Here is a 23,375-nt window from a genome sequence, read left to right as displayed (position 1 = left end):
TATTACTCATCATACTTTAGAAGTTGTTAAATATAACAATGGTGGCCCATTCATTTGTCATAATCTATGTATATTAATAGACCATATCATCCCTTCTTATTTATGTAGTCAGTATATTTTCTATCCATTCATATTACTAGGACACACATCTATAAATATGTTTAATTATTTTATTTACATTTTGAAATTATAATTGCATCATGCTCCCATTCTCTCAAAACTTCTAGTCTTAAATATGTTATCACAATAAGCTCTCCTTTAATCATAGGGCCAAGATTTGCTGAGATATGCAAGATAATTTTATGACTGTATTAAAAAAAATACCAGAGAATAAAAATCCAGTTTCTACCTATCTTTTTTTTGTGAGCTTATCAGCAAAATGTTTCTTCCTCATGATGTTATCTCCTTAAGGTTCTGTGTGTTTCTGTAGCCACCTGAGAACCAAACAGAGAAGGCACTCTTTAATGAGGATCTTCACAAACCAAAGCCCCATGGGCCACCAGCACTACATATAGTAAACTTGTGGTCATCACTCTACTATCTTTCCCAGTTAAGTAGGTACAATTCTGACACTAGACTCAGTAATAATTATTACTGCACAGGAAGCAAAAGTACTCTCTTGAATCCTTGTGTTTGCACATGGAACAGCTTTTTTTATTCTATTTGAAAGTCCAGGAAGAGCTGTATGCCACTCCTTAGTACTACGCCCCAGGTAACCTGAAATACTACCTGTTTGTGTTCTGTTGCATTCATTTATTTGAGTAATTACATTCTCATAATATCATATACTGAAACTATAACCATCTTGAATTGCAGCCTATTCTTTCTTAGGTTTAAAGAGTATTTTAGAATTTTCCATCATTTTCTATATCATATTGGTCAGAGCAAAATTTCAATAGCCTATATGTAGTACATTGTCATATTTGACTGTCTGTATTGTACTATCCATTTGCAGAAGACATATTTTGCAAGTTTTGGTGTGTGTGTGTTTTAAGAATGATAAAGAAATAATTCTGATACGAAAATAATCTTATTTATCTTTATTGAAATTATCCAAAGATTATTTAAAATGCATGATGTAGAATATCACAATGCAAAATAAATATATTTGTTTGCCATTGTGGAATACTATATTGTCCAGTATAAATATGATATGTTTTATGTTACCTCATCTATATATGTGTGTGGGATATGATGTTTTAAATATTAAGAGTCTTGGAAGAATATTGACCATCAATTTTAGTTTTAAGATGTTGCTTGGGTATGAGACATATCTATTATTAAAGACATGTAAAATGAAGATGCATTGTTTTATTTATTAATATCAAATTCTATATAGTAATAAGTTTTAATATATTGGCTAATGACCAAATATTTTAAATTATGATACATGTTATACTTTAACACATATGGATATCAACTTGGAATGTCTTAATGACTATTAAAATACTCAATAAACTTCTTTAAAATTATTTTTCTCTAGTCAGCTTTGTTACTCTGACTTAAATTGTCTTTATTCATGTGTTTGTATGTATATATGTGTGTGTGTGTGAATGTGTGTATGTATTTGCAGTGGTGTACATTTGGTAGTTAGAAGTCACCCTTTGGGAGTTGATTTTCCACTTATGCCATGTGGGTCACAGGGTTCAAATTCTGGATGTCAAGCTTTACATGTGTCTTCTAAGCCATCACATCAGCCTTAGATTTGTTAATTCTTGTTCATAACTATACATTAAATTAACTTAATATCTAGGTATTTCATTACATGTATGTGAGGGATTATAGCATATTTCATTTACATAAATATGTTCAGGATTTTGTCATATGTATATGATTCTAAAGAAGAATTGTAGTCTATAATTCTTACATTTAATATGAAATTATAAATTCAAGGCTTCACTATCATAATTTCATTTTCCAGACATTATTTCCTTCCTATTATGAACACTCAAGATACTATATAATTCCTATGTCATTAATAGTTACAAAATTGTGATAGGTACCTTATACATTAAACTCTGTTTTTGAAGATCCTTGAAATAATACATTAAAGATTGATGATGAATCTCAATCATACATATTATGACACAAAATTCTTATATATAAATTACATGTTTTACTTACACAAAGAATAATGGGACTAAAATTAAAATTAATTATGACTAGTTTGATATTAACTCTACTTATGTATATGCTACAAGTCATTTTGCTCAATTTGAGGAGCTATATTCAGAATTTTGAGAATATTAGTTTATAAACAATGTTTTATATAATTATTGTCTAGTGTTTCAATGATAGAAAAGAGAAAGCATTCAAAATATTCAAAATATAGTACAGAAGAGAGCAGAAAAACAAAAGGGATGATATGATAGGACATGGAGAGGGAGAACAAGATTGAGAATTAACTCAAAAGGTAATATTTTTCTATAATGAAGTATCCTTATGAAATCTTTTTTATGTCTTAATGTCTGCTTTTCCCCACAAGTCTCATAAATAACATGGAATCCACAAATCAAACAGAAGCAGTAGAATTTCTGCTCTTGGGCCTTTCAGATGATCCAGAGTTGCAGCCCATCCTTTTTGGACTGTTCCTGTTTATGTACCTGGTCACATTTCTGGGGAACCTAATCATAACCCTGACCATCAGTTCAGAGTCTCATCTCCATTCCCCCATGTACTTTTTTCTCTCCAATCTTTCCTTGGCTGACATCTGTATAAGCTCAACTACAGTCCCAAAGATGCTCTATAACATCCAAACACACGATGAGAGAATAACTTACACAGGCTGCCTCACTCAGGCTTGCTTTGTCTTGCTTTTTGCTGGATTAGAAAATTGCTTGCTTGCAGCAATGGCCTATGACCGTTATGTGGCCATTTGCCACCCTCTGAGGTACACAGTCATCATGAACTCATGCTTCTGTTTTCTACTTATTGTAGTTTCCCTGGCTATTAGTGCTGTCAATGCACTACTGCTCAGTCTCACAGTGCTGCATCTGACTTTCTGCATAGAGGTAGAAATCCCCCACTTTTTCTGTGAACTTGCTCAGATCATAAAGCTTGCCTGCTCAGATACCTTCATCAATAATATTTTGATTTATATATCAGCTTTCATATTTGGCGGTATTCCTTTCTTTGGAATATTTCTTTCTTATACTGAAATTGTCTCCTCTGTTTTGAAAATTCCATCAAGGCAAGGAAGGTATAAAGCATTTTCCACCTGTGGCTCTCACCTGTCAGTAGTTTCCTTGTTTTATGGGACAGGCTTAGGAGTATACATTAGCTCTGCAGTTACTGAATCACCCAGGAAGACAGCAGTTGCTTCAGTGATGTACTCTATTGTCACTCAGATGCTGAACCCTTTTATCTACAGCCTGAGGAACAGGGAAATGAAGGAAGCTTTGAGGAAACACTTTGCAAGGATAGCTTCCATTGTGTAATATGTTATCCTCTTTGGATGTGGATTCATTTGATAGAATTATGTCATAGTGGCTGGAATTCAAGGGACTCAACACAACTATGCATTTCTTTTACTAATCCTAAATGAACAGGTGACATAAAGTCGAATAAAAACCATTTTGTCTATTTTTTTCTGGTTATGATTTCAGATTTTTTTTAACGCAGGCATAAAATTCTTCTATTTTTCAAAAGTGGGTAACCTACCATGTCAAGGTCCTTTCCTCTTTCTTATTTACAAAATCTGAGTTCTTTTATTAAATCCTGAAAACTGTTCCAGGACAATAATGAAACATCCACTTTATAAAAGCATTGCAACTGAGTTCTATCTGAACAGTGATGGCTTAGAAAAGAAAATGGTATTTTGGACTGAATTCAGTTATTTTTTCCTGCCCTATCTGGATTCCCATGACAGACATAGCACTTGCTATGTCTCTTATAGCTGCCTAGGAGTTCTTCAAGATGAATGTGAGTGAACAAACTCTTACTCACACACCCATCCTATTTACATTGACAAGCTATATATGCAAATCCACTAGCTGGTTATGAATTGTGACAATATCTAAAAATAAATCTTAGGCTTTGCCTGAATTTTATTTCAGTGCTCCTAATCTTTCTTAACTATTTCCTGACACAGAAAATAGTTTCTCTGTTGCTGAAAATACATATTGGTAATTGGTATAATGAACCTTCTATTATATTAATATAGGTTTTTATAATTTTTATGTAAATAAAATAATTTGCTTTTTAATATATTAGGACTTAGTATATTTTAAGCATTAAAATTCAACAAGATTATTCAATTTATCAAATTCTCCAAAATTTTTTTCCTGCGGGTTTTTTTTTTGCATTTACCCTATTGTAAACAGAAGCACAGATGTTTTACTTTTAAATATGTTTTAGTTTGTCAATGTTATTGTAAATAACTCACACCTAATAGATCTTTTTGTCAAATTCCTACTTCCTTTGATGTAAATCACTTGTAGACTTTTTCTTACATATGAGGTATGTGGTAGCATAGTGTATGCAATTTATCAAATCTTGTTCTATATTAAAAATTATAGATAATGTAGGTGTTAATTTAATATTAGTAACAGTAGTAATATTAAAAAAATCTATAAATGAGCATTAAATAATGATACCTACACATACATATTAACGAGTAATAACAATCCATAATATAAGGAAACGATGTAATATCAGAAAATGTATGATTGAAAATGGTAAATATCTTAGATGCACACAACATATTTGATGAGACTTTTCCTGAAGAGTTACAACACACACACACACACACACACACACACACACACACACACACACACACACAAACTTACTTATGCCAGATATGTATCCATGACAGACAAAGTAATTTTTTAATAATCTTGATGGACCAATAAGTTTCTATTATGGTCATTACAGGAGTATAGTTGAAGAGTTACTTATTGGTGTAGGATAACTCAAAAAAGCTTCCATTGAAGCACAGATGAAGACTCATGAAAGCTACAACCCCAGTCTTACTCCATGATTATCAGGAAGATACACAGTCCCGAGAACAGGCTGGTGAGGGAGTACAAACCCAGCAGCTGTTTTGTGCTTCAATGACACTGGAAAAGATCTTCTGAATCTTGCAGATTTCAGGCTTCCCAGGCATCAAAATCTTGTTTTCTACCACATTCTTAATGGTATCCACATTCAACATGGATCAGATGTTTCAATGTAGAGGATACTACTGTCCAACATAGTAGACTATCATGGACTTTGAAAATCATTTGAGAACCATGAATATCACTGCAAAAACTTACAGAAATTAAAGCAAGCCAGACAAAGAGAAGCAGTGCCTGTGCTTTATAATTATAAGCTTTGTAAGAGTGATCTAAATGGAGAATTAGAGTGATTGGTATAGATGGGAGGGTTCAGTGAGTGAAGAAGGCTGGAGTTGATCAGTATCCACTGACTGTATTTACAGAAATGTATAAAATTTCTTTTGTGTATGCAAAACATGTGTGTTAATTAAAAAATACAAACAAATCCTTTCTGCTATAAATTATTACTCTAGCTATAGCCTAATATTCAGTCTTTTTGTAAACAAATTTCCACTGAAAGTTATATTTTTCATGTGTTAGATGCATTGCTCCCCCACGAAGTTAATCAAATAAGACCTCCCTCCAGAATATTAAGAAATGAAGTTTCAATGTTTACAGAGTTCTCTTCATCCTTCAGCAAGCGTTGAATCACAGATTGTTCCTTTTTACTCACAGTGTTCTCATTTTTTTGCAATTTATTGTTTTCTAAATTCCTCTGTCTTTTGAGATCTAACATAATTCTGAGTTTATACAACCTCATAACCTATTGTTTAACATTCCATTTGAAGCATTTTTCTCATCTGTGTAAAATTCTGCCTCTGGAAGTTCTCTGCTCCATCTTCAAACTTAATTCCCTCCAAGTCGTCCAAGATACTCTTCATCCCCCTAAGCATCTAACATTATGTACTTTCTCTAGCTCTTCTTCAAGAACAAACTAAAACACAATAAAAGACAACTAACAATAAATAATAACACAAAATGGCAAAATAAAGGTACACACACACATACACACACACACACACAAATGAAGTTGATTTTGTAGTGACCAACAGCCCCTGGGTCTAACCTGGAGCCTCATTGTTATTCCCAGTGAAACACTGACATTGCTGATGCCCTGAGTTTTCACTAAAGCAGCTGTTGACTCTACTGTGAGTTGACTCTACTGTGCCTCTTCAAAATCGAAGCACAATCTTCCCAATTTGGAAGCTACAAATTTAAGAGATAAGCTTGGAAGCTCGGACACATCCCTATACCAGGAGCCAATGTATTTTACTTTTAATAATGAGCTCCCAACTGCAAGAACTAAAAGCCAATAAATGTGCTATGTATTGCCTTATATTTGTTATTGTATTAAAGCTGTAAAGAATAGACTATTATATTCTGTTTCAGAACATTTATTCCTATCTATTTCAATTTTGAGGGTGAATTAATATTTTTATTCTTTAAATATTGCAAATGTATACAATATATTGTGATCATATTTCCATTCTGTTATTTCCTTCATAGAATTTCTGCTTATTCATTCCTCATCACTTCAGCCTCTCAAATTCATGTTCTCTTTGTTTCTATTGAGACCAATTAGTGGTATTTGTTTGTGTTTTAATGTAAGATCATTGACTTGGATGTGGACAATTACCAGTAGCCAGCCAACAAAGGAAATGAACTCTCCTCTCCAAGGAGCCAACACTTACTCAGCTAAGGGTTAGACATTAGAAGTTCCTCCCAATGTGAATATGTTTTCTTTATTTTTTGAAACCATTGGCTCATCCATTACAACCTAAAACATCTTTAGATATGTTCACAATTGCTAGTCAGTTTGTGAATTCTAAACTCAAATTAGGGAGTCCTGTGGTAATGATTTTAATGCAAATATTGAAAACAATTCACCCATGAGTAGCTTTGATGGTTAGCTTTTCATCAACTTGGCATGAGCACCAGGAAACTAGGGAGAGAGAACTTCAACTGAGAAAATATCTCGATCAGATTGAACTTTTACTACTGTGGATACAATAGACTACAAGTCCAGTACCAGGAATATCCAAGCCCTCTACTCTCACTAGAACATTACACTCATATGTGTAAACACACACACAAACACACACCAAAGAGAAAGAGAGAGGGGGGAGGGAGGAGGGAGGGAGAGAGAGAGAATAGTTTTAAAATGATATCCTTTTCATTTTTAAATTTTTTATTGGTTATTTTATTTATTTACCTTTTATATGTTATCCCTATTCCACTTTGCCCTCCACAACCCCCCTAACCCATTCTGTCTTCCTCCTGCTTCTATGAGGATGCTTTCTCACCCACCCACTTCAGCCTCACTCCCCTAGCATTTCCCTACACTGGGGCATTAAGCCTTCACAGTGCCAAGGAACTCCCCTTCCACTGATGCCAGATAAGGCCATCCTCTGCTACATATGCAGCTGGAGCCATGGGTCTCTCCATCATTTAAAATGTTCAGAGTTAAAATCTGCCAAGTGTTCAGATTGCTACACTTTATCAAAAAAATTTATTTAAGGCAAACACTATTAAGTCTTTAAATAAAACAGAAATGAAAAGAGAGAGTGTCTGGGTAAAATATCATATTTGAAACAATGTTTAAACTTCTATTACAGAATGAGATGATAAAAGTTGAAATCCATAATTATATACTTTAAAATGATACTTTAAAAGCCTATTTGGTCTTACTGAGGTTGTCCTTTGCCTTACAGAAGCTTTCTAGTTTCATGAGGTCCCATTTATCAATTCTTCATCTTAGAACCTGAGCAATTGTTCTGTTTAGGAAATTTGGCCCTGTGCCAATGAGTTTGAGGCTCTTTTCCACTTTCTCTTCTATTATAACAAAACAGCAACCTACAGATTGGGGAAAAAATTTTACTAACCCCATATCTAATAAGGGTTAATATCTAAAATATATAAAATACTCAAGATGCTAACTACCAAAAAAACAAACAACTCTATCAAAAATGGGCTATAGAACTAACCAGAGAATTCTCAGAAGAGAAATCTCGACAGGCTGAGGAGCACATAAAAAAAATTTCAAAAAAAAGTCCTTAGTGATCAGGGAAATTCAAATTAAAATGACCCTAAGATTCTACCTTACATGAATCAGAATGGCTAAGATCAAAACCTCAGGTGACAGCACATGTTGGTGAGGAAAGAGAAGAACACTCCTCCATTGCTGGTGGAATTGCAAACTGGTACAATCACTCTGGAAATCAATCTGGAGACTGCTCAGAAAATTGGAAATACATTTACCTGAAGAACCAGCTGTACTACTCTTGGGCATATACTCAAAAGTTACCCCACCATGAAACAGGGGCACATGTTCCATTATGTTCACAGCAGCCTTGTTTGTGATAGCCAGAAGCTGCAAACAACCCAGATGTACCACAATGGAAGAATAGATACAGAAAATGAGGTTCATTTACACAATGGAATACTACTCAGCTATTAAGAACAAGGATATAATGAGTTTTACAGGCAAGTGGATAGAACTAGAAAATATCATCCTGAGTGAGATAACTCAGACCCACAAGGACATGGATGGTGTGTACACACTAATAAGTGTATATTAGTCAAAAAGTACAGATTATGCAGGATACAACACACAGGACTCAAGAAGATTAAAAAGCCAAAGACCCAAGTGAGAATGCATAAACCCAATGAAGAGAGAGAAGAAATCTGTCACTGGGAGCAGAAGAATGGAGAGACCTTGATGGGAGAGGGGACCGGGAGGTGGAGCTGGAAACATAATCATGTAGTGTGTGGTGGTAGGGAAAGGAACAGGACTGAAGCCCTGAGGACCAGCAGAAAGAATGGAAACAGGAAACCTCGGGAGCTAAGAGATGAGGGAACTTTTTAGAATATACCAGAGACCTGAGAGGTGAGATTCTCTCTGGACTCAATGGGACAGACCTTGAATGAAGTGTTTTATGATGTGGAGAGGGAAACTTGTAGATTCCACTTCCAGTGAAGTGATAGGACATCAAGTTCAGGGATGGGGTTGCCATTCCATAGACAAAATATCTGACCCAGAATTGTTTCTGTCTGAAGGAACTATAGGAACAAAAATGGAGAAAAGCATAAGAGGAAAGAGGTCCAGTGACAGGCCCAGATTGGTATCCAGCTCAGGGGGAGTCTAACACTGTTACTGATGCTGTGGTATGCTTGCAGACAGGAGTCTAGCATGGCTGCCCTCTGAAGCCCAACAAGCAGCTGAAAGAGTCCAATGCAGATACTACCAACCAACGTATGGACAGAAGCTGGGGTCCCCTATGGTTGAAATGGGGAAAAGCTGGAAGAAGCTGTGGAGGTGGGTGGCCCCATGGGAAGACCAGAAGTCTCAACTGACCTGTACCCCCAAGATTTCTCAGAAGTGAGCCAACAACCAGGCAGTATACTCTAACTGATATGAGGCCCCTGACACATATACAGCAGAGGACTGACTGGTCTGACCTCAGTGAGATAAGAAACACCTAATTTTTGAAAGACTTGAGGCCCCAGGGAGTGGGTAGGCCTGGTGATGTTGGGGTAGAGACATAAAGACATCCTTTGGAGACTGGGGAGTAGGTGTGGGTTGGGGTGCAGTCCAGTGGCAGACTGGGTAGAGAATGAAGTCTGGACTATAAAACAGGATTAAAGAATAAAAATAAGATTCTAAAACACATAAATAAAAGTCTAACTGGTAAAAGTCACTTTCCCAAATAAATTTCCTAGAATTGTTTTTATATTTTGAATATAGAATAAAATTGTATTATATCCACTTTTTACTCTCCCAAACCACTTCAATGAATCAAAACTTTTTATCACTCAAATCCATTGATTCTAGTTTTTGATTCATGTTTAAATTAACTAGTACATATATATGCATGTACATGTGATTTATGTTTGTTAATGCATTTACTTTTCTAGATTTGTATATACATTGAAATTAATAAATTTGCTAGTATTTATTTGCTTCTGATTGTCATATATAAAATATATGATGCAATATGATGAGAATTCTTTGTGAAATCATTAAAATTACAGAAAAATATATAACTGATAAATCACAGAATATATTTAGAATTTTTCTGTTAATATGATATATAGAAGACAACAAAAAACAGACATTCTTACTCACCAGAAATTCTGTCTCTATGAAACACATGAATATTTCAAGTCTCAACTACAAAATATATCAGAGAAGACTTGATACCTTAGCAATGAGTTTTCGTAAGGCTTCTTTCATATCTTTATTCCTTAAGCTATAGATAAATGGGTTCAACATTTGAGGGAGCACTGTGTACATCATATAGGACACTGTAGTTATCTGTGGGGAAACAGTAATTGAAGAGCTAATATAAACTCCAACTCCTGCACCATAAAATAAAGACACAACTGAAAGGTGAGACCCACAAGTAGAAAAGGCTTTGTACTTTCCTCTTAGGGAAGATATTTTCAAAATAGAAGAGACAATTCGAGTATAAGAGAAAATGATTCCAAAGATTGGAATTCCACCAAATATAAATGTTGCAAGATATATGAGGATATAATTGATGAGAGTATCAGAACAGGCAAGCTTGATGACTTGAGCAAGTTCACAGAAGAATAGAGGAAGTTTGTTATTTATGCAAAATGACAACCGCAGTATCATCAGACACTGTAATAAGCTGTTCACAATGCTAATGACCAGGGACAATAGAATTAGCAGATCACAGAAGTGCGGATTCATAATTACTGTGTAATTCAGGGGATGACAAATAGCTGCATAGCGGTCATAGGCCATTGCAGCTAGGACACAGCTTTCTACTAAAGCAAAATTCAGAACAAAGCAGGCCTGAGTGAGGCAGCCTGTATAACTGATGCTCTGATCCTGTGTGTGGATGTTCTTCAGCATATTTGGAATGGTGGCTGTGCTTAGGCAGATGTCAGCAAATGACAGTTTAGAGAGAAAGAAGTACATTGGTGTTTGTAGATGAGAGTCAGAGCTGACAGCAATGATGATGAGCAAATTTCCCAGAATTGTGACCAGATATATAAACAGGAAAAGGCCAAAGATGAGGAGCTTCATTGTAGGATCATTGGTTAGCTCAATCAGAAAAAAGTAATATGTGCCTGTTTGGTTTCCAGGTTCCATGTTGCTGACCATCCTATTAGAAACACCAAGTAAAATCAAATGTAGGAACATCATGCTTCAGCATCACTTGGGGACATCTTAGTGATAAAAGTTTTACTCTCAATTCATATGTATCTCTCAGCCTCATTTAAGACCTAGACATGTAGACAATACTTAATTTCATTGTGTTGGTTGTGATACCTAGTTTTTTATTCATTATCTATTTTATCATATTTTAATGAGGAATTTTTTGTACAATTACACATATGTGGATTTCAGAACAGGCCTTTTAAGACTCAGTTATCTTTTTTGCAACTTGAATACTGAGTTAAGAACTCCCTTTGTCAGACTTGCCAACAAGAATCTTAACCTGGTAAATAATTTTGCAGACACAATATATTTTGTTTTTTATAGAAATGTATATTTAATAAAGATATTTCTTATCTGTATGGTAAAATTATATAAAGAGCAAATATTTTTATGTACAAACTTCTCCACCTCATCTTTTTTTTTATTGTGCCTTGGTAAAGCACTATTTAAAGTAATGTAATACATATTTTCACATAGATAAGGACTTTATATTTTCAATAATGGAAAGTTTATATTTCTTAAAAGAGTAAATCCTCTTCATTCTATTAGGGTTAGCATTAGTATGACAATTATATAGTTGAAAAAATATCATTTTTTTTATTCAGAAGAATCTACTAGCATAAGCTATAGTAAACAGAGTTTGTAAACACTTGAATAATATGTAATGATCCAAAAATGCCACATTTATTGTTATTAAGTAGTTGAATGTGATGTATTGATAATTTCTATTTTTCTTTTACAAAGTCATCTCTAATTTAAAAAGGAAATAACAGCAAAATGACAACATTGCTTGGAATGAATCTTTTACTCTTTAAACAAACATCAATACTAATAGACTTATTTACAATATTTTCAAAAATATTCCAACATAGTTGGCATTTCTCCCTTAATCTGTGCTATCTGCCTACCCTTGTATTTTATTTTATAACTATAGCAATCTTTCTGCTTTTATGTCTCATTTGTTTATTATCCTTTCCTCATTCCTCATATCTTCTTTTCTTCTGTTGTCTTCTTTCTATTTTCATGACCTGTCTCTATCTTAAATATGTACACACATATGAACATACATGCATATGAGTATGTATGTATATATATATATGATGTATACTTATACATTTGCATATATATGCATATATGTATGTAACTGATAGACATGAGAGACTCTTACTGATTTAGATGCCCAGTTCTAATCTATCTTTTTGAGACAGAATTTTGATGTATGCCCAGTCTGGCTTGCACTGACTATACTGTCCAGGATATTATTTCTTTCCACTGTGAATGCCAACACAATCGACATAATATAATATAAAACAATCTGTGGATAATATACAAAGACCTTTAGCTATACCCTAGGCCTATGCAGATGGATTGGTTTTATATTGCAGTACCATTTATATTTTTTGTGAAAAACCTGTATACTGTTTTCCATAGTAAATTTCCTAACTTAACTACCATCTGAGAATAAAAGGCTTCTCTTTCTTTTTATCCTTAATGTCATTTTGACAGTGAAACACATTTTCAAACTTCAACTCATACATATATTTTGGTAAGTACTGAGAATAAAATAAAAAGAAGATCTAGCTTTTCTATCACAAATATATATATATATATATATATATATATATATATATATATATATATCATATAAAAAGAGAAGTATTGAGAATAAAATAATGTGGTATTTAAGAAATGGTCACCAAAAACTGATTTCCACTTAGATGTAAAAAGTTATGTCTAATTGAGACTTCTTATATTTTCCTACCACCCTGTCTATAGAAGAGAAATCTTAGATATGTATGAGTATGAACACAATATATTAATGCTCAGAATACAAAAGACATTTTTTATGTAACACATATAAAACACTGAGGATCTTACCACTTATGTCCCTTTAGTGAAATAGTATATTCATTCTTGTAATGTAGAAGTAGCTAATCAATTAGTTTTTAATTGGTACAATTGTGACCTGAGAAAGCCATCATGAAGCAGACCACAGCATAAAACTTTTCAAACAATCAGATCTGGGTACTGTTTGTATGCTAGCAAATAGCTGATTGAATGTATTAATCATTTTCCTATTCATTCACATGAAAGTGTTCACACTGAATATAAACAAAAATTTGTCTATTAGGCTTCATCATATCTTGATGAGTACCATGAACTTACTTCATTACTAGAAATAAATAAGATGAAAGTACTCAGCAGCACTCAACATACAAGAAAACCATTCTGCCTTTGCATTCCGAGTTTCTGATTTACTGCTACTGATTCTCACACAAAAATTCATTACCCAATCCACAATTGCTTACCTATACCGCTGATGGGACAATATGCCTTACCTCAGGTTCTTAGACCTTGTGCAACAGAGAATCAAAAAGAGAAGTTATAATGCCTCTTGTATTGTGACTAAATGTGACCAGTTATTCAGATTCAGTCATGGACTGGTCTAGAAATCAATCCAATATTGGAAATAACCATCTTCATTTGGAAGTCTGGTTCTGGACATTTTCAGAGACATATATGGAAATTAGCTGCAGTTCTCTATGATGTTATGCTAGCAAGAGATATAGTTTGGGCAGGATATGGATTTCAAACAGATGTTAGTACATTTATTAAGGCTCTTAATTGTCAAGTTAAAATACTTTTGTTTCTTCTACAGTATTTAATGTAAGTTGCATTGATTGTCCACCTTATAATTGTGTGTTTTTAAATCAAGCATGTCAGTTATGGAGATCTATCAACCAGCTTTTGTTTTAGTGCCCTGAGTATTACAGTACCTTGGTATTCTAAAAATAGCTTGCAAGTACTGAAAGAAATGAGTCAGGTTTTAAGCAGAAGCAAGAGGGTAGTGGGCTTGATTATTGCTGGTGTAACAGCTTTAGTTACATTAATTGCTAGCACCACTACTTCTGCAATTGCTGTGACACAAGAAGATAAGACAGCTACTTTTGTTAATCATTTACCAAAAATGTTACTAATATGTTGAATATACCAGAGGATTTAGATAGGCATTTTGAAGAAGGATTGATGCTCTTTATCTTATTCAGATTACTGGAAGGAGATTCAGAATTTAAGGGTAAGGAGCCATCTTGAGTGCCATGCCAAATACCATTGGATTTATATTAATTCTACCATTTACAGTGGCATTCATTATAATTAGAAAGAAGTTTAAAGACACTTGCAGTGTATTTGGCATAATTCTAACACCTCTCAGGATGTTGTAATGATACATAGGGAGGTTATGAATTTCAAGAATGCTGCTCTGCTGAGCATTGATGTGGTAGATATGGCAGATAAAATTACCCGTGGCCAGAGGTCAGTATTTCTATTTTGGTCAAGCTTCAAAAATGGCATACATAGCTTGATCATGCTAGCCCTTTTTGTCCTGGGAATATTTTTATTTCTATCCATTGTGTTAAAGCTTTTCTTCAACAACATCAACATGTTGGCAACCAAAGTACATGGCTTGAACCTGAAAATGAACCCCAAGACAGAATTATTAAATTAACAAGCTGGCAAGCCAAGGAGAAGTAAGATTCTGCACAGAACCTTACCAACCTAAAACAGAAGTACATTGCTTTAGATAATGCATATTTCATGTTGGGTAAGGAAAGCATTCTTGTCAGAATGACCTAAGACAGGCTCAGTCTTGTTAATGAAATAAAAAAGTGGGAGAGGCAGAGAGCCTTTGGGGCTGCTTGGCAAGAATCTGACATGAGCCAAGGACAAGGAAATGGGCTGCTTGGCAGAAATATGACATTGGCAAGGACAAGAAAGTAGGCTTCAGGCAGAAATCTGACATTAGGCTAGAACAAAGAAATAATTTTAGGTAGGAATCTAAATCTTAGGCTAGAACAAAGAAGTAATATCAGGCAGGAACCTATTATTAGGCTAGAACAAAGAAGTAGATTCAGACAGGATTCTAAATTTTAGGCTAGAACAAGGAAGTAGGCTTCAGACATGAAAATGAACTTGCGCTAGGACAGGGAAGTAGGTTCAGATTCTTTGGTCATCCTGATAAGCCCTTAGAAACAGTGATCATGGGAGTGTTCACATAATTGGGTTTAATGCCTTGCTTTTTCTTTGACTATTTATGTTTATTGCCTTGCTAGTTCCTTGACTATTTGCATCTATTGTATTGCTAGATCCTCAGCCTAGAACTGACCTTAATACATGCATGTAATTAAAATAGTATAAAAACATTAAGGAGGAGGGGGATGGTATGGGGGGGGGCTCTAGGGATGAGAAATGGGGACATGGGATGATATCAGTATTGTAAATAAGTAAAATATCCAATAATAAAAAATGTAAAAAAATTTATTACCTCATTAGAAAGAATAATATGTGATAGAAATCAAGAAACTTCAAACAGATAACATATTTAGATTGAGAATTCTGAAAAATCAAAGAATGACTATATGCAAAATACCTTACGGAAGGGGCTCTTCATTTGAATATTAAGACTGGAAAATAAACGAAATAAATATTATTTAAATCTGTTTATATGAAAACTTATAGGAAATAAAGTGAATCGATCATGAGTGATTTACATATTTATATCTTACATAAACAAAATAATACTAAGGATTTAATTTGATCAGAAGTGGCTGCAAAATCTTACCTTATATTGAAGATAGACAATATGCCAGTGTAAGAAACATGGGAAAGTCACCAGTATTCTTTACTAAATTGAGCATACCTATTGAATGGGGTACTGATTCTTCTCTCTCTGTCTCCCCAAGGGCTTAATATCCAAAGGTGTTCATTAGAGTAACTATTGCATTACCATTCTGAGCTCTCAAGTGCCTATCCTTAAAGAAAGAGTGTGTAGAAATAATTTCACCATCACTGATGTGATAATTCTACTGGGGTTTTTTAATCACTGAGTTCTTTTTATCCATGTGTACATTTTTTTATTTTTAAAGAAATAATGACATCATTTGTCTCACACTATTTCTTCCTCTAATCTTTTTATACATCTCCAAATCTCTTTTAAATTAATGACCTTGTTTTTTATTAATTGATATATGTGAACACATGCATATTTCTAAATACAACATACTCAGTCTGTATAATACTATATTGTATATGTATTTTCAAGGCTGATCAGTTGGTATTAGATACCAATTGATTTGTTCTTCACAGAGGGACACTATTTCTACCCTTTTCAGTATTTCTTAGTTGTCTGGAGTTCTTTGTGTAGAATTAAGGCTTTAGGGGATTTAAAAAAAAATCTGCATTAGCCCATTGCTGTTATTCTTATTAAGCTATTGTTTAGGTAGTCAGTTTGGTAAGACATTATTATTTTGGCTTCAGACATTTCCAGAAAACACCTGTAGTTTACTGTTTTTACACCTATATCCCCTATTATTTCTCTGAAAAGTTACATTTTCCTTTACATATGAACAAAAATACCTATCTAATTAATTAATTAATTAATCTAATTAATGATAGTACAAATCTTATTTTGACTCTTATTGTGTCTGTAGAGACTAGAAGGACTCTGATCTGGCTCGTGCTCACTATGGAGAAGACTGAGCTGATTCAGATGTCCAAGCCGACTGAGAAGGCTGAGAACTATGAAAACATTGCCACCTTTATGAAAGCCATGATGAAGCAGGACTCAGAGCTGTCCAATGAATTTAATCTGCTATTTGTTTTCCTATAAGAACATGGTTGGGCTCCAAGTTTGCTTTGAGAGTCATGTTGAGCATCAAGCAGAAGCCTGACACCTCCAAGAAGAAATTGCAGCTCATCAAGGACTATCAGGAGAAAGTGAAGTTAGAGCTGAGGTTCACCTATACCATGGTCCTGAAATTGTTGGATAAGTATTTAATATTCAATGCAACTAATCTAGAGTGTAAGGTCTGTCTGAAAATGAAGGGAGATTATTTCTAGTATATTGCTGTAGTAGCTTTTGTCAATGTTCATTAACAAATGATAGAAAACTCCTTTAGAGCCTACCAAGATGAACTTTATATGTACAAGAAAGATGCAACCTACACATGCAATCCACCAGGGACAGGCTCTTAACTTTCCTGTATTTTGCTATGAGATCCTTAATATCTATAGCTTGCCTGCACATTGGCTAAAATGGCTTTTGATAAGGCAAAGCATAATACAATGAAAGAAGACTATTACAAATACAGCATCCTCATCATATAATTGGTTACAGACAATGTTATGGATATCAGATGTGCTTGTAAGCATCTCTGGCTGGTTTTCTTAAATACTGTTTGGAATAAGAGGACCTCAAGTATATAAATAGGTTAGGTAATGAATCAGGGGAGAAAGTCCATAACCATTTCTCCAAAGTCTCTGCTTCCATCTCTATAATCAGATTTCTGCCCTGGCTTCACTCAATGATGAAAGCCATATCTTGTTCTTCCTTAAGCTGTTTTTAATTAGTGTTTTACAGCAACTTAAAGCAAACTAGGACATCCTCTACTCTTCCTATTCTGTCCCAAGAGTAACACATCATTTATCCCCCAAGCCTCTCAGACATTTACATTAAAATTTTCTATTAAATATGTATTTATGTATATGTAGAATATATGTGAAGAAGAAAAAAGAACACAACTTACTAATTGAAGCAAATTTTAGAATTAGGTTTGCTCGTATCAATAAAAGAAAATAGTCTAAGTTAGTAAAAATAAGTCAAGCAAAATGAAAATATTCATGTGAACAAAAACATATGTAAATGTGTCAATTGTGGAGTAATAATGAAAACATGATACTTTTATATAGCTTTTTATAATTTCAAGAACAATGCAATTATATTTGGATATCACTCATTAATATCTGGAAAAGGTACATAATTCTATGTAGATTCATAGGTAGCTAGACAGGCAGATTCATACAGAGAGAGAAAGTGTGAGAGACAGAGACAGAGACAGAAAGAAAGAGACATACAGAGGGAAAGAGAGAGAGATTGTACTGACTACTGAATACTCTGAAGATTAAAAATGAAAATTTTAAGATTTCAAGGCTATATATTATCATGTTTGTAGTATTATGGTTTAGTAGTGTATCATATCCAAAAAGTGAGCATTGTAAGGTCATCAGATTGTGGTGCTATTAAAAGATAATTTGTTTGGCAGAACTAGTTTTATCAAAGCTTAGATTCATTGATGCATTTATAGTTACATGAAGTATTCTCATTAGAGTTTAAAGGGAGAAAAACAGTATATATTCACACTTTTCCCAGTTTTTTCTGTATCTTCTTTCTACCTATCCCAGTATGAATAGCCTCTGTCTACTGGGTTTTTCCTGCTTTGTCTCTGGGATCAATGTACTGAAGTTAGCAAAAAATTTGTTTGAAAATTTGAAAGTCACGAGTTAAAATGAAGCTTTGCTTCTCAAAGTTTACCTTAGCAGAATTTGCTATTTAACCACAATGAAAAGCTATTGTTGCTAATGATAGCATCTTATGTGAGTATGCTGAACTCACTGAATTTAATAATTGTTTTTGCTGAGTTTCTATTTCCCAGTCATTTTCAATGCTGTAGTATTTTGCAGCACTAATACATAATACACACATGCTCATATACACAGACACACACACACAGACACATGCACACATTAAATATACTTATATCACTACTTCATACAAAATAATTTAATTGAGAAAATTTTCAATTTTTGAAGATTTCTAATGATTTGCACTGAAGTTAGCAGAAAATTTGTGTGAAAATTTGAAAGTCATGAGCCAAAATGAAACTTTGCTTCTTAAACTTTACCTTGGCAGAATTTGCTTTGCTTTTTAACCACAATGAAAAGCTATCATTGCCAATGATAGCATCTTATGTGAGTATGCTGAACTCACTGAATTTAATAATTGTTTTTGCTGAGTTTCTATTTCCCAGTCATTTTCAATGCTGTAGTATTTTGCAGCAGTAATACATAACACACACACATGCTCATATACACAGACACACACACACACACATGCACATATTAAATATACTTATATCACTACTTCATACAAAATAATTTAATTGAAAAAATTTCAGTTTTTGAAGATTTCTAATGATTTGCACTGAAGTTAGCAGAAAATTTGTGTGAAAATTTGAAAGTCATGAGCCAAAATGAAACTTTGCTTCTTAAAGTTTACCTTGGCAGAATTTGTTTTTTAACCACAATGAAAAGCTATCATTGTCAATGATAGCATCTTATGTGAGTATGCTGAACTCATGTACCTAATGCATATTATGATTTAATTCATTTTGATATTTGTCTATGATAAGTCAATACTAAGGTCATGGATATTAAAATAATTTATCTTACAGAATCAGCCTTAGCACATAGAAGATGGAACATTTAAAATTCAGTATTTCTTACGTTTACCATAATGCTGTTAAAATCGTATACTGGTTGGTTTTGAATATCAACTTATCACAACTAGATCATTGTGAGAAGACTGTAAGAGACACTTTGTTGAAGAATCACCTGGACCAAATGCCTTATGGACATGTTTGTGAAGCATTGTCTTGATTGCTGATGGATGTGTTAACACCCAACACATTGTGGGTGGCAATATTCCCCTAAAGGGAGTTTTTGTGCTCTGTTTAAAGAAAACAAGCTCAACATAAGCAACTTGGAAATCAGGCAGGATAAAAGCACTCATTTTACTCTGTTTCTGTCTGTGGATTTGGTTTTATTAGTTTCTTTAATTATTCATTTTAAATATGAACTGTAACCAGGAATTATAAGCTAATTCAACCCTGTCTCCTTTCTTCTTGTAAGTAGTTTTTGGGTTGTACATTTATCACAAGAAAGGTGAATAAAAAAACTGGTCATTCTCTCTCTCTCTCTCTCTCTCTCTCTCTCTCTCTCTCTCTCTCTCTCTCATCTTATACTAATGCTAAAAAAAAAACACACCAAAAACATTTGTTATGGCATAAAAATCTTCCATTTAGAAAAGCTCCTTAAGTCTCTGAAATGTTAGAATGCTCTTTTACTGCATGTATTTTTCATATTTAGTTTTCTGCCCACACAGAAGCATGGCAGCCCTAATTACAGATAGGTTTCCAGAATGAACTTTAGAATCTCTCCTTGTATGCTTCCTGAGCTTTTCTTTATTCTTTTTCTATTGATATTTGTTTCTTTTTTTCCTGTTTTTACTACTTAGGATTGCTACACTCAACCATTCCCTGTTATATGACCCAGATATCATGAGTGTTAAAATCCAAACCAAGATCTTCCGAAAGAGTAGCAAGTACTCTCAACCTCTGAGTCATCTCTTTAGCCCAGAAAATCAATTCTTGTAAAAGAAAAGTGCATACAAATACATGTATGCATACAAAAACAATAATTGTAAAATGAGGCCATGAATTTGAAGAAGAAAAGCAATTAAAAATGAGAGACTAAATGGTGGAAAGGGAAGGGAGAGATGTTATAATTAAATCACAAGTTATTGTTATGATTTGTTTCATGTCCAAAATTGTATGTAAATTAAAACTAGAAGAAAATACAATATAACCATATTTTTAGAGTCTAAACTACATCTTTATCAGTTAATTAAAATATACTTCATTATACATATGTGTCACTGAAGAGTATGTTTCTAAAATAATAGCAAACATTCATAACACATTTCTAAATACTATCACATATAGATGTTTAATTTTTAATAAATATATGCTATAATTGTTAGAAAAATCTACACAATGGAGTACTTCTCAACTCAAAAAAATAGTAAATTATTGATACAATCAAATGGATGAGTCTAAAATTCATATATGGAATAAATTAAATAAGCAAAAGTAATTTGACAAGTCAACAAAGAAAACATTTTATAGATTGTAAATAATTAATTATTTTTTTACTGTTTATTAGATATAGACAGACAAATAGATAAATTGCTATGTTTATACATGAATGTTAAACTCTAGAATGTTGTAGAGTTTAAATAATTTAACTGATTATGAAAAAAGCTGCTCAGTCTGGCATAGCCTTAGTAGGGATAGAATGACACCACTTCTGCCCCTGGTATAGAACCAGCAGGAGTGGGCCTCCAGGGGTGTCAATGACTGCTGAGAGAATAAGGCTTGTTTGTATAATAATGTACATATTTTCTGTTCCTCCTTCAAGGAATGTTCTCCCTGTTAATATTAATGACCCGTGATCATCAGAGACAGCACAACTGGAGGTATGGGTGTGGCTAAAGTCTCACCAAAATGGTAATCACTGAGACTTTCAAGACTGTCCTTAAGGTTGTAGAAAAGAACTCTAAAACATGGTTCAAAAATTTTAAAAATTCTCAAAAATAAAAATGGAATATGAATTTTATGAGGGGCTTCACAAATCTAAAAGAACAAAATCATCTGTGCTGGAAACCAACTTTTCAGAATGGTACTAAGAAAGGAGATAAAGAGATATAAGGAGTGGTGATCATAGGAGATCTCACTCAGTTAAGCCTTTTTGTTTATGCTTACAAAGGCAGATAGACTCCTCAGACCAGGGTCAGTCTGTCACAGAGCAAGGTGTGGTAGAAAGGTGTTTCAGGAAAGGGTCCTATGTTTGCTTGCTGTCTCCTAAAAATTGAGGGGCTGGAGTCACAGGATGCTGATTCATAGGCTAATCTAAAGGAAATCTAGAGTAAATGACTGAATTGATGTGTAAAATGAAAGACTGGGTTTATGATCTGCAAGAGAGGAGCTATGCAGAGAATCTTTTAGAACAAGAGGGAGAACTGCTTAGAAAACTGTCTCGAGACAATAGCAAGTGAAAGCTGTCTAGAAAGAAAGCTATTTGGAGATCTTCAGAAAAAGTAGAACACAAAGAGAAAGCAGACTGGAAAGATGTCTTGAGCAGAACATAGACAGCCAGTTTGGACCCACAATTTGACTTTGAGTACTTTGTTTTATGGTTCTTAGACACCCCTTAGTCAGAACCCTTCTCCAAGCCTAGGCTGGTCCTTGGCAGAAAACTTGTCGGGAGCCATAATGGGACAAGCTAATAATGAGCAGATGATCATCCTGAAATGCTTGCCTCGGATTATTATATAATCTGCGACGAGTGTGCCCCATTAGCAAGGCTGTGGTGGACGTGATTTTAGGAACGATTTCTGCTATTAATATGCTTTTCCCATTATTATTATTATTATACATATACAACTATCACTGAGCTATAGCACACCCCTTTGTAGCAGATCTCTGCAGATCTACAAAGATGTACTGTCTTGTAGTGATACTATACAGACAAATAGATGACTTCTTAAGTCTTAATGATGATCCTATAAGAATTCCTAAAATTATATCAGTGATTATTAAGCTCTTTTATATCAGGACTGCTATTAAGTCCCTTAGGCATAGTCAAACTGCAATGAGAACTCTGCCAGTCTCCTGAGTGTTATCAGTTAATTGCCCCAAGAGTGATAGTAACTGGACCTTCTCCTGCCCAGAGCAGATTCCAAGAGGTCATAAAACAATTAGCCTAGGTTACTAGAGGGAATCCAAAATTTATTATAGGTACCAGGACAGAAGAGAAAATATTGCCTGGGTTTATCTATACAAAACTTCACTAATTTCTTAAGTTATAGTTTCAAACTTTCTGCGAACCTGTAGAGCTAGACAGGTGCTGAATGTCTAGTTAGATAATTACTCCTAATGGGTATTCATGTAAACATTCTGTGTTGTAAACTTCTATTTCAATTTATGACTTGAAATTTGGTGTGAACTTGTGATGAACCTTGTAACATGTGACCATGTACTCTGAAAGATGTATAAGTTCTGAGGACAAAGAGATGAGAGTTAGTTAGAATAGAGAGTTAGAATAGTGAGTTAGAATAGGCAGTTAGAATAGGCAGTTAGAATGGTGAGTTAGACTAGTCAGTTAGTTAGACCCCATCGCCCTTTCCTTTCCCCCTGCCTAGAATTTTTCTCCCTTAGAATTTTACTTTGTTAGAATCTTTTCTTCTTCCCCACTCAGGACCTTTCCACGTTTCCTCTCAGATAGCTTTCATAGGATACTTTTTACACTTAATAAACTCTATAGTAACTTTTCTAAAGTGTCTTTTCTTCTTGCAAGTTAGAGCCCAGCAGTTCCTGCTGAGATAGAACAAAGGCCACGTTGCCTAATCCTCTGCTGTTAGGCTACAGGTGTTAATAACCTAGCCTGCAGTCCCATTACCCTCAGAAGAAGTT

The 23,375-nt window shown here is 34.0% G+C and overlaps 2 protein-coding genes and 1 pseudogene across 2 annotated transcripts; 2 read left to right on the top strand and 1 right to left on the bottom strand.

Moving 5' to 3' along the window:
* Positions 1-559: 559 nt before the first annotated feature.
* Positions 560-4,136, top strand: LOC143439633 (olfactory receptor 7G2-like). The gene is made up of 2 exons (XM_076925965.1): positions 560-712; positions 2,486-4,136. Exon 2 carries the CDS (start codon positions 2,499-2,501, stop codon positions 3,435-3,437), a length of 939 nt encoding a protein of 312 aa, XP_076782080.1. The 5' UTR covers positions 560-712; positions 2,486-2,498; the 3' UTR covers positions 3,438-4,136.
* Positions 4,137-4,781: 645 nt separating this feature from the next.
* Positions 4,782-15,980, bottom strand: LOC143439632 (olfactory receptor 7G2-like). The gene is made up of 2 exons (XM_076925964.1): positions 15,851-15,980; positions 4,782-11,173 (listed from the first exon to the last, which is right to left on the bottom strand). The coding sequence occupies exon 2, from the start codon at positions 11,170-11,172 to the stop codon at positions 10,222-10,224; it is 951 nt and encodes a 316-aa protein (XP_076782079.1). The 5' UTR covers position 11,173; positions 15,851-15,980; the 3' UTR covers positions 4,782-10,221.
* A 773-nt stretch (positions 15,981-16,753) lies between these two features.
* LOC143439512 (14-3-3 protein theta pseudogene) lies at positions 16,754-17,493 on the top strand (annotated as a pseudogene).
* Positions 17,494-23,375: the final 5,882 nt, after the last annotated feature.

The sequence above is a fragment of the Arvicanthis niloticus genome, chromosome 27 (genome assembly GCF_011762505.2).
Source record: "Arvicanthis niloticus isolate mArvNil1 chromosome 27, mArvNil1.pat.X, whole genome shotgun sequence".
In the NCBI taxonomy this organism is placed as follows: Eukaryota; Metazoa; Chordata; class Mammalia; order Rodentia; family Muridae; genus Arvicanthis; species Arvicanthis niloticus.
This window is presented reverse-complemented; position numbering and strand designations above follow the sequence as displayed.

Excerpts from the sequence above, each read along its gene's own strand:
- LOC143439633 (XM_076925965.1), top strand. The coding sequence starts at position 2,499 with ATGGAATCCACAAATCAAACAGAAGCAGTAGAATTTCTGCTCTTGGGC.
- LOC143439632 (XM_076925964.1), bottom strand. The coding sequence starts at position 11,172 with ATGGTCAGCAACATGGAACCTGGAAACCAAACAGGCACATATTACTTT.